At 48.6% G+C, this 11,684-nt stretch overlaps 1 protein-coding gene across 2 annotated transcripts in view; it reads right to left on the reverse strand.

The window, feature by feature from the left end:
* The window catches only part of PFKL (phosphofructokinase, liver type), a 31,803-nt gene extending 25,252 nt beyond the window's left edge, over nt 1–6,551 (reverse strand). For both annotated transcript variants that reach the window (XM_025214737.1, XM_014524362.2), the window contains exons 1-2: nt 6,480–6,551; nt 3,764–3,841 (exon numbers count right to left, since the gene is read on the reverse strand). In XM_025214737.1, coding sequence (XP_025070522.1) covers nt 3,764–3,841; nt 6,480–6,551 — 150 coding nt within the window. The remainder of the gene's footprint in view (nt 1–3,763; nt 3,842–6,479) is intronic.
* Nucleotides 6,552–11,684: the final 5,133 nt, after the last annotated feature.

Here is an 11,684-nt window from a genome sequence, read left to right on the forward strand (position 1 = left end):
AAAGAATGGACAGGTTTTTTGTGGGCAGAGGGGTGGGTGCAGGAAGCTTATTTCTACCCAGATGTTCCAGAAGTCGAGATTCCCAGTGTGCAAAGGAGCTGGGGGAATTCTCATCAGGGCCCATCATCTGGTCCCCTCATGCTGGCCCTGGCCTATCCAGCTGTCCTAGGTCCTGTGTGCTGCAGCAAATGCGAGCCAAGAAGATACTACTTTTCAACCTGCCCTTCCCAGAACCACCTGCCTGGAGCCATCCTAGACTTGTTGACAAGAAGACTGAGAGATCTCACCCACAGAGAGCAGCCCCCCATTCCTTCACCACAGCACCATAGCTCTGGCAGGGAAGGGCTGGATTGAGCAGACATTTCTGAGTCAAATCGTCACGGTCTGCTCCGGTAGAAAATAGGTGGGAAAAGTCTCCGTTAGAAACCTACCGCCAGCCACTTCCATAAATGTGAGCCCTGCATCTGCTGCATAATGCCCTTGATTCTTTCCCTTCTAAGAGACTGATGGAGAGTGGGGATGACTGAGCTGGCTGGGGCAGGTCTTTCACTGCAAACTGTCGTTGCCAGGTGTCAGACCCATGGCACTCATGGCTTCTTTGCTGCTGCATTAGTGTAATGCATCTTTGACACATGAAGCCCTATAAAGTGATAACATTCCTCCTGTCCGAAAGGCAGCTCATGTGACCTCCACTCCGCTCCTTTTGCATCATTAAACAGCCTGTCTAATCGCCAGGGCACGCTTGATAAGTTGTTGGTGATAGTGCTGGCAGACATGGAAACATAAGCTCCCTTAGGTGCCCCTGGTTCACCAGGGGAGGCAGGGCAGCCTGTCAGGAGACCACCTGCCTCTGGCTCGTGTAGTGGATTAGTTAACACAGATACCTTAAACATACATGCAAGGCCTAATTACTGCTTTTATCCCCACCAAACTTGCCAGCTTGCTACAGCAACTGGTGGCAGGGGTAAAGAACTGGTCCTGTTCTCTGCATAAACCTCCCCCTGCCCTGCTCCACCAAGGATTTTTATGGCCAGCAAAGTACAGACTGGGTGAGGGGGGCACATGCATAACAGAGGGGTTCAGAGAAAGACCATTACAGAAGAAAGGAAAAGGAGACAGAGAGACACAAAATGCCACAAACTTCAAGATTTTGCTATCCCCATTGATTTTACTCCTTTGGAAAGGCTTGCATTCAAGGGAGGGGGAGGGAGGAGTCATGCCATTAGCACGGTTAACAGTACACCAAGAGAGCTCTTTCCACAGATGATGTCTAAGACACCAATGTCACATCACTGCCCCTGTCCCTCCTAAGCGAGGCTCCACAGCCCGTCTGCTGTGGGAGGGGGACCGCGAAGCCAGCACTGCCAAGCTGAAGCAGTGCAGGTGGCAAGCTGAGTACAGACGGCCTGCAGACTGGCGCTCTGGGAAGGAAGCAGCTGTTCGAGAGCAGCATACAGATGAGGAGACCCATGGGGACATGCAGCACCAAAGTGTTACCTGAGGGCAGGCAGGCGCACTGCTCAAATCAGGGAGGAAGCTGGAGGGAGAGGGGATAAAAATAAAACACCACTGCTTGGAATGAAAGTGCTCCAAGAAAAGAGTGCTCCCGTCTGGCCAGGCATAGCTGGCTCCTCTTGGTCCTTCCAACAGAGCAGTTCCAGCCTCAACACTGGCACACAGTACATCCTGGCTGGGCTCGAATAGGGCTAACACGCTGCCGGGGTCAGCAGGGCCCCACTGTGGGCAACCTCAGGGCACAAAGCTGGCATTTACAAACTTGTATGGCTGGGTTTACACAGGGCTGTTTTTATAGTGTATGAAAGGCCCAGGAGGCCAGCTAGAAAAAAGAAACAATTTGACATATAAAAGTGACCAGAAAGGTATGTAGCACTCTCAGGGTTTAGAAGCGTCTGTAAGGGAGGTAGGCAATTTGCTTGTTTTTTTTTTCTTTTTTACATTAGGAGTCCCAGTCTGTCACTCCTGGCATTTCCAAAAGGCTCTGTGGACTAGCACAGTTGTGCTACAAAATTCACAGAGGGTTTTATTCACCTTGCGTAAACAAGAACCTCAGCAGATCTAAATCACCCACCCTGGTGGACTGCAATGGAAATGGACTATGCGATTTCAACAGATCAATGCCCATTTATACCAGCTGAAGACTTGGTCCTTTGTTTTGCTGAAATCTTTTCAAGTCAGACTCCTCAGGATGGCTCTGTTAATGGTTTAGCAGGACACTCCTTTGTGTAAGGATGACCTGCCTCAATCCCTGTGCAAAATCTCCAAGGAGACAGTCAGCAAAACCACAGGGAAGACTCAACTCAGGTTCGACAGTCCAGAAGCTTTGAGGTTAAAAAAGCATAAGCAAACTCTCAACTCAGCATCAAACCCCAGATATGTCTGAAAGAAGCAAGATGGGGCAACAACTAGAGGACCCAAACATGATGATTTTCCTTCTAGCAGAGCTCCTTTAACGTTGAGGCCTGTCTACACTGCAGACTGTGAGTGAAGTCTGGGTTCCCATGTAGTTGTCCCTCCAAGAGACTTCCCTACAGCCCAGCTCCATCCCTGGCTGGAGAACAAACTGAAGGGTGGCAGCAGGGACAACAATACTGCAACCGGGCCTACTGAAGCAGGCTTCTTACAGTATATGGTCCATGGATCTTTAAAAAAAAATCAAGCATATTTTTACTGCAGTGATGGGCTATCAGCACAGGTACTGCCAAACTCTATTATCTCCCCATCCAGCTCTCCAGCTTGCAGGATGTTGGTTGGTCAGGCTGTGCAGACAAGACCAAAGCCAATGAAGGATTTGGATATAAGGAGGCCTAGATATGACTGGGATTTGAGATTCAGGAAAGCAGGAGAGGGGGACATGTGAGGGGACAAAGTGGGAGTCCAGATTAAATCAAAGACATGTTCCAGGAGGAGGTCAGCCACTGTTATGTAAGGGGACAGAGAGAGAGAAAGCCATGAACTTCTTGTCTCAGGGAGGTGGTGGTGGGTGGGGAGAAGAGGGGAGGAAAGGAGGCATGCATGGAAATGGATGAATCCCAAACATCACATATCAGCAGGATGAAGGAGCTTGTTGCCACCACTCCTGTCCCTTCTGCAGGTTCCCTCCTGCTCGCTGGAGGACAAGGTGCAAGTCAGAGAGTTCCCCCATCTTGGTCATGGTGTCTGAGGGCTTGCACTGACCTCTCCTCCAGAGGACCTGCCTCTTACAGAGATTGCCTCCCCCCACTGCTGCCCTGTGCCCAGAGCAGAAACACACTCTGAGTGGTGCAGTCACATCTGCCTCCTCTCCACAGGCCCAGGCCCTGAAGCTGCAGTCCTGTGATTACAAGTGGGAACAGACAAAGTGAAGCATCTGTCTCTAAAACTGACTGTGTTTGTTGTTTAACACGTGCTGGAGGGATCCAGCCTTTTGACCCCATGGGGCCTGGGTTTCTTAGCTTGGCTACAACATAGCTTAGCTCTGCCAGACTGAGTAGCCAGAGGTATAAAACCCTGGTCAGCAAACTCTGTTTGGGCCCCATGTAGCTGGGACCACCCAGGGCCAGGCATTCTGTGCTGAGACCCTGCATGTTACGACTGCATCAACATGCAAAACCATTTCTCCCAGCCCAAAGAAAACGTATGCAGGAGATTGGGATGCTCTGAGCTCAGCCCAGAGATGTGCACGAGTGGCAAAGCAAAAAACAGAGAGACCAAGAGGCCTTTGCACTCACAGAGGGAAAGCGAAAAGCTGCTGTTAGAGCCTTACCAGCTGAATGATGTTTGAGACGCTCAGCCAATTTGCTTGTTTGATGTTCTCTCCTCCTTCCACCAGCCCCTCATAGCCCTGAGAAAAAGAGAAAGCAAAAAGGATTGACAGGACTGTCTCATCGAAGCATGGCCTGTCCAGCCAATGCTTATGAGTCCCTGCATGGCTGTGCTAGGACACCAGTCCTGTCATGACTGCACAGCTCTCTGGGCTTCTGCCAATCATGGCGCCGGGGGGGGGGGGGGGGGGTATCCTTTTCCCGGGGGGGGGGGGGGGGGCATATACATTGCCAGGGGAAGGTACTGTAATCCTTTACAGGAACAAGCCAAAGGGAGCAACTGAAAGGCATCTCCTAGGCAGGAATGTGGGTAACACTAGTGTGTGGCACAGAAAAAGGGGACATGACGGCACCCCCCCCATAACAACTGTGAGCGGAGACCAGACTTAAGGCTAGAGCCTGCCGGGTGCCTACAAGGCAACACAGAGCTCAAGTCACCTTTCAGGTTCAAGGACAATCTGGCACCACCTGTTAGCAACACAGTCAGGACTTCACTCAAGCAAAAAGTGCTCCCTTAGCACTATTGTGGCAGGGCTGTCTGACTTCTGAGTGCCTGGGGGACATATGCCTCCTGGTGGGCTACAGGGCCCCCTCCACATGTGGGCTGCCACCACAGTCATTGTGGCACCCCCCAGCTGTGCTGCACTGCAGCAGGGGCAGGAAATGAAAGCTGGAGGATACAAGGGGATCCTGAAGAAAGGACAGAAGAAACAGGGCAGAAGGGAACTGATATCTATCCAGCCTCCTCCCCCATGTCCGCAAACCTCTGAAGGCTAGATTCAGCCGGCGGGCCATCAGTTGCCAACCTCTAATCTAAAGGGTCACATGGCTTCTGGAACTAGGGGAGAAATGGGCACAAATAGTCCAAGAAGAGAGCCCAGGACCAGGAGTTGAGAAAACCCACATGCATTCAAAGGAGCGAACAACAGAATGAATATCCCCATCCTTTAATTCTGCACAGGGTACCAATTTCTAGAGCAGAAGGACAGACAAGGTTCTTTGGGTAGATGTGATATCTTTTATTAGAGCAACTAAACAGTGAGAAAAATGTTCTTTGCAAGCTTTTGGGCACAAACACCCTTCTTCAGGCAGAGAGAGAGTCTGCTGGCCGGTCTAATAAAAGTTATCACATCTACCCATAGAACCTTGTTTGCCTATGTCCGTAGATCAACACGGCTACAACCAACAACCCTAGAGCAGAAGGATACATTATGAGGAACCTTCCACAGGTGCTCATAGCACAGCTGCGTTTGCTCCTGTTTTTTTTAAATGAGATATTAAACTAGCTTTTGTCTGACAGCAACAAACTCCTGAAGGAAGAGCATTAGTGGGCTTCCAGGGCACCACTCAACTGGTTGATGGATGGCCCAAGGTCATACGAGACCCTGGGGTCACCAGTACTGCACTCACGTGCACCCTTGATAAGCCTGCTCCTCTGGGTCTCGATGCAAAGGCCATCGGTATTGACAAAGGCCCCTGGTGATTGTACGTGCCTGGGAGCAAGCTCACCAGCAAGCAGATACTGATACAGTTCCTGGAATGTGAGGTATTTCCCCAGCTGGGTTTCTAAGTCCCTGAGGGGAAACAGGGCTGTTTTCGGAGCCTTAATCTGCTTGTTTTCCTAACAAGCCTGGGAGCAGACCTTGCTGGCAAAGCAAAAGAGCAAGAGCTCCATCTCGCACGGAAAAAGGCAGAGCGTGAAAACCGTCCACCCTGACTGAGTGATGAGACTGCCCCACTGTTTCCGATGACAGGAACTGTGCTGGCTGGAAGGCAGAGTCTGTGCTAAACTCCAAGGGAGCTGGACAATGAAGAAGACAAACAAGGGGTCCCTATAAAGCCATGAAGGCACGGCTCTCGAGAGCAATGGGCTTCTTGCCGGACAACTCTGTCCTTGAGATTCAGCCACAAGCTAACGCTGCCTCTGCTGCTCCAGTGTGGGCCAAAGCTGCCTGTCAGATAAAAATGTTGATTGAACCTGGAGTGGCAGAGATTAGGGGCATTTATATACGTACATTTGTTTGCTTCGACATGCTGGAAATCCAGCAGATTGGAGCAGACTCAATTAATCAAGTCTGTGGAGCGCACGAACTGATGTGCCCGGCGCAGTGTCGCATGCATTTGTATAAATCGTGAAGTGTGCATTAGCGCTAAAAAAATGGCATCAGTGCACTTTGAAACTAAAATACCTTAAGGTGTGATTTAGTTCAAAGCACACCGCCGCCATTTTCTCAGCGCTGACGCACATTTTGCCATTTATACAAATGCATGTGATGCAGTGCAGTGTGCTTTTAAAAGCACCTGGACCTGCATTGCATACACGTGTGCATGTGCCCTAGGAGTCATGACTCTGACTCCTGGGTTATACTGCCAACCCTCACTGACTTCTCACCTGGCTTCAGGTGAGGCCTTTTTCTCTTCAGCCTCAGTGAAATCGTACCTAGAACCAGGTAGTAATTATACTCCCCTACTAGAAGTCGGATTTGAGTGCAGGTCTCTGCAGGAGAATGACTGATGCATTATCACTGCATTAATCAAGCCCCAGGGTGTTTTCCCCAATGAGTTTCATTTTTGCGGTACATAACCATTTAAAGGACACAGCTGGACGGTCTCTGCCCCTCTACAATGACCAAGCACAGTGCGGGGGGGAAATCAGACCTCATAGATCAGGAAAACTTTTGCTCCGACGTAAATTCCCATGCGAGTCACAGCACGGACAGCAGCATTCATACCTGAAAAAGAAAGACAAAATAAACAGCAGGCCCAGAGGATTTCAACGTCTCCCTCTGCTCAGCTACTGCAGCACTGGACACCTGTTATATGGACTAGAAAAGGGGTGTTGCTCCTTGGAGCCCCATAACTATGAATAATCAATCACAAGACTAGAGGCTAACAATATAGGCATAGGAATGATTTGCAAACATGAACATGATAGAAGGAGGAATTCCAACAACAGATGTGGATGCAAGCAACTTTCATGTACAAGACTGCAGCACATTATAAATACTTGCTCTTATACAGGGCTTAAACTAAATGCAACAGAATAAACATGAGCCTACTATCGCAGTCCACCCTTGGGTTTTCTTGAAGCGTGTTTACACAGATTACCTGGACTCCACAACAATCCCCATTAAGAATGGCCTGGACCTTGGGAAGAACTGTAAAAGCAGCACTCAAAACACCCTTTAGGATGAGTCTGAGAGATGTTAGCTGTCTGTGTTCCTCAGCTCTTGGCTAATGCTTCTCATCTGTGCCTTCGGACTATTATGGAGGTTTGTGGGCAAAATGGAAAGAAGAGACTGAATGGAAGGGAGAAAGCAGGAGAGAAGAAACCTGAGGTGAGCAAGGAGAAACTGGCGGGGGGGGGAAGAGGGGGAGAGAGAGAGAAGAAAAGATTCCTCAACCAAGGGGAAAGGTTTTATTTCCTTGTTTCTTTCTGCATCCGTTATTAGCTTGGCAACCAGAGGAAATTTCACAATAAATTTTATTTCCTAAGGTTTTGCAGCTCCTCCCTACATTTGAATAAATTGAGGGAGGGAAGTCCCTGCCCCGCTCCCACCACCCCAATAAAAAGACAAAAAGCAAACAAGCCTATTTATTAAAAGCAAAAATTAAAGTGTGGATATTGTAATTGCTTGTAAAAGCAATAGTCCCAAACAATGTACTGAATGGGCAAATATGTCCCAAGTTTCCTTCCACATCTTAGCTAGCAAGCCTAATGATCTGTAACCTTCCCACCACCCTAAAGGCAGAGTGCTCTTGATCAGAGGCAGCCAGCTGTGCTGCCATGGGTGACTGGTTTTTTGATGTGGAAAAGTATTCACAAGGGACTAGGACGACCCATCCAGACTCAGCTGACTTTTGACTTTTGGCCTGAATTGGACTGAACCCAATTCCCTGCAGATGAAAGGCTGCTGTGCTAACTCAACAGAACTTCCTCTCCAGGACTGGTTCTATGCTATAAAATGCCACCATGTTGAACAAAACACTGGATCACTAAATCAGGTGCAGCGATGCTTTGTAATGCACTCCCCATTCCCCTTATTACCTGATCTCCCCTAATATATCTACCCCCTTTGCCATTCTCTTCCCCTCTACTGGAGCTGTGATGCGGAGAGCTCCTCTCTTTCTACAAGCTCCGTGGGGACAGGCAGTCGTAACTGGCCAGTATGGTACCCTTGGCAGCAGCAGCACCTTAGGTGGTTTGCTGCTGGAGGGGAGGTGGAGGTGCAAATACCACCTCTTTTTTTTGCTGCTGGCACATGTACCCAGCAGGCATTTGAACACTGATTTTGAGAGGCAAACCCAGGTGACATCTTTACCCTTTCCCAGCAACTGGAGCTGCTGCAGGGAAGATGCAGGGTTTGTGTGTGTTGGGGGAGAAACTGGAATGGGAGGATGAGGCATCCCCCCAGCTCCATTCTGCCTCCCCAACTCCTCTTATACAGTGCTCAGGGCCCGTGCCCTGCTTGCTCACCCATAGTTACACTACTGGTGGCAAAAGACTGGATGTGGTGACCCAAGAGGTTCCTTCCAATCCTACATCCCTATGGTGTGTGTGCCTGTGCCAGCCACGTCCCATCAAGTACAGAAAGGCTATTCTTTGCTGTCTTTAACTGCAATATATTGTCACCTATTTCACATTTTTAAGTGTTTGTTACACCTGTTGCTTTTATTTTCCTTTCCCTGTCTGACTTTTTAATCCATGCTTCTGCTGACTACGGGAATGTTACTGGTTCATGCTCAATCATATTTGGAAGGGTCTTTGCACCTGTGAGCTAGAAACATGTATTTTTAAAGCAAATTTTTGTAGCAAATTTTAAAGCATTGTTTTTTGTAATGATGGAAAGCAGCTGCCAAAGTGAATTTCCTGTTTGTTGAGGGCACATCACAAAAGAATTTCTCAAGTCCTGCCATGAGGGTTTCATTCTGACATTTGAAATGCAAACGCAAGTCAGGGAAGGGATGATTTAGCCTGTAAAATTGCAAAGGAAATAAAAATGTGCATGGGGCTAAAGAACCAACCTGGGGCTCTACTGTCAAATAACCTCAGGTATTCAACACATGCACTGCAATCCTGAGTGTGGACCTCCTGCTTCCCCGCCAAACTGAGGGACTTTGCGCCTGCCATCAGAAAGGACGGCTGAAAAGAGGGCAGAGAATGGAACAGGCCACTTAGTTCATAGTTTGTCAGGACTGTATTTGTGCTGTTATAGATTCTGTTAGAGAAATCAGAAAGTTTGTGGCTTAGACTCATCAGCAAATAAATACTAAACTTGCAACAGGAGCTTAAGCTCCAGGAGAATGGGGTAGGGCTCTGCTGGGTGTTTTACAAGCACAGCAGACAATATAATCTATAATCTAGGTCTGGGGTGTCAAACTCACCCAGCACCCCTGGATTGGATCCCAACTGGAGGGCTCCTCGAGGGCTAGATTCAGACCCAGGGAGCCCAGGGGTTAATGCACCTGTTGCTCACTGCCTTACCACTGAAATGTGTCCCCGACAGGGCTCCATACCTCAATTTTGGTGGCAGACCCTACCCGAATCCCTGGCCCCTCTAAGAACCTTGCAGGCTGGATCACACGGCTTCACAGGCCACATCTAGCCCACAAGTCATATGTTTGACACCCCTGACCTAGGTGAACAAGAACACACCAGTGTGTTGTTCTTAACTAACTAGAGCAACAGTCCCAATTCACCACCTGCCTAATTGTTGTCAGGTTGCATCCTATTAAGATGCATGTTAGCTACCCTGGGACAGATCCTGCAAGTGCTTAGGTCATGTGTAGACAAAACGGGGGCCTTAAATTGAAGTGGTGGGTTTTTAAAAACACCACTTCAATTTAGGGTAAAGTAAACCCCATGTCATGTACACCTGTCTTACCTGCCTCTCCAGCAGAGGGGAGGGGAGAGCAAGCTGCCAGCAGGTGGAGCAGACCCTGGGCTGTGGGGGGTTGGGGGGGACTGATGCTTCCCACTATGGCAGCAGCAGCCCCACACCCGGCTCAGGCAGTCTCAGGGGGCACCACAGCCACGGAGGGAAGGACCACTTGACACTTTTTTTTTTTTTCCCCTTTGGTGGAGCCTGCCTTCCTAGGCTGCTGCCAGGCTACCTGCACAAGCTGCCTGCAGAGCCCTAGAGTTGCACGGAGCCCAGTGCTTCACTCTGTACCTGTGGGGCAGCAAACTAAAACTCCTCGGAGCAAACAAAGTCATTTAAGGCGCATTACACCGCCAAATGTGCTGTAGCAGCTGGAATTAATGCGCAATATGCCGCCAATGCGTGCAAACAGCAACACCATTAAAGTGGTGCAAAAGCATTTAACCCACTTTAAAAAGTGTCGTGCATGCATCCTTGTTTTGTCTACACACACCCTTAGACAACACAGCAGCCATCCTGTGATCCATTAATCTCTCTGAGACTGTTCCCATGGGTTAGACTACCTGCCAGCCTAGTGTTGGCTGGATGTAGCTACAGCTATATATGCTATACTAGCTCCTTTTTAGGAATTTTACAAAAGGCTGTAAGAGCCTTTAAATATACAAAATAAAAATAATTTCTGAGAGTCATAGATTTATCTCTAGGAAGCAGGCCTGATTCCTCCTGCCCTTTGATTCTGAACAGAGAGCAGCATTAATCAATCACCTCTACCGTGCTCCTTGCCCTGCTAGAGAAACTCAGCCAAAGCAAGCAAGCTAAAAGGATTGTGTAAGCAGGTATGGACTCTTCAGGAGCCCTGGAAAGATCTCCTTCAGGGCACCGCCACTCCCTGAATTCCAGCGCTCGGCTAATCCTTGAACCGTGGCTTGTAAAACTAATCTGTAGGAAGCTAAACAAGCTGTCTACCTATTCACTGTATGGCTCAACATGAAACTGGGCAGAGGCAGATATTCCTAAGCTTCCTGGATCTGCAACCTAACCCTGCTGCCTGCAAAACTGTGCTGGCAGGAAGTGTTGGACTGCTAACTACGCTCCCTATTCAGGAAGGCATTTAAACATGTGCTTAATTTTGAACATGTGTTCACAGCCCTAGCTTTAGGCAGGTGCTGACAGACATTCCTGAATAGGGATGGACTTAAGCACAGCCTTCAAGTTATCTACGTGTTTCACTGAATCAGGACCAATTAAAGGAAAGCGTCCACTTCTTTCAACCCCTGCCTCCCTTCCCCCACCCCCAAAGCATTTTTTTTCCCCTACTTCAGCAACCTGCCTGGGCATTGAGCGAAGAGGCCTATTTTCTCAAAGTCATTGCAGGAGTCCCTCAAGCAAAAAGCCGACCGTGAACACCAAAAACCAAGCTGGAGGAACACAAGCAATGACAAAAAGGGAAAGTTTCGTTTTGAAACATAAGAGCATTTGGATATTAACAGGGATGCGCACAAGTTTCCCCTCTTCATTATGGCATAGATTTAAGAGTTTTAGAAGATTGGAAGAGGAGATGAATGCAATTTTCTGAGTCAGAGTAACTCAAAGTGGTTTCTTAACATGCACTGAAATAGGTGTGCCTCCCCTGTGTTCATTCAGCTCCATAATTCTTCCACACTGAAGCAATGATGGAAGCCTTGGTATAATCTGGACACTGCAGGGCCACTCTGTCCTGTCTGTACAACAGCTTCTTCCATAGCCATCACTGGGATACCATATCAGTGGGGTCACGTATTATTATTCTGCCTGCGAGCAGGATTCTCCTCTCTCCTGCCCTCCTCCCGGTTTCGTTAATCCAATACCCCACAACAAAATTTAGCAAGGTTACTTTACACATCTTGTGTGTGTGACTCCACTTTATTTTCCAACCTTTCACTGCCACTCTCATCATCTGAGAAAATGAACTAAAAAGGGCTTGTGATATTAAACATGTTAG

This window comes from Alligator sinensis, unplaced genomic scaffold (genome assembly GCF_000455745.1).
Source record: "Alligator sinensis unplaced genomic scaffold, ASM45574v1 scaffold1086_1, whole genome shotgun sequence".
NCBI classification, from domain to species: Eukaryota; Metazoa; Chordata; order Crocodylia; family Alligatoridae; genus Alligator; species Alligator sinensis.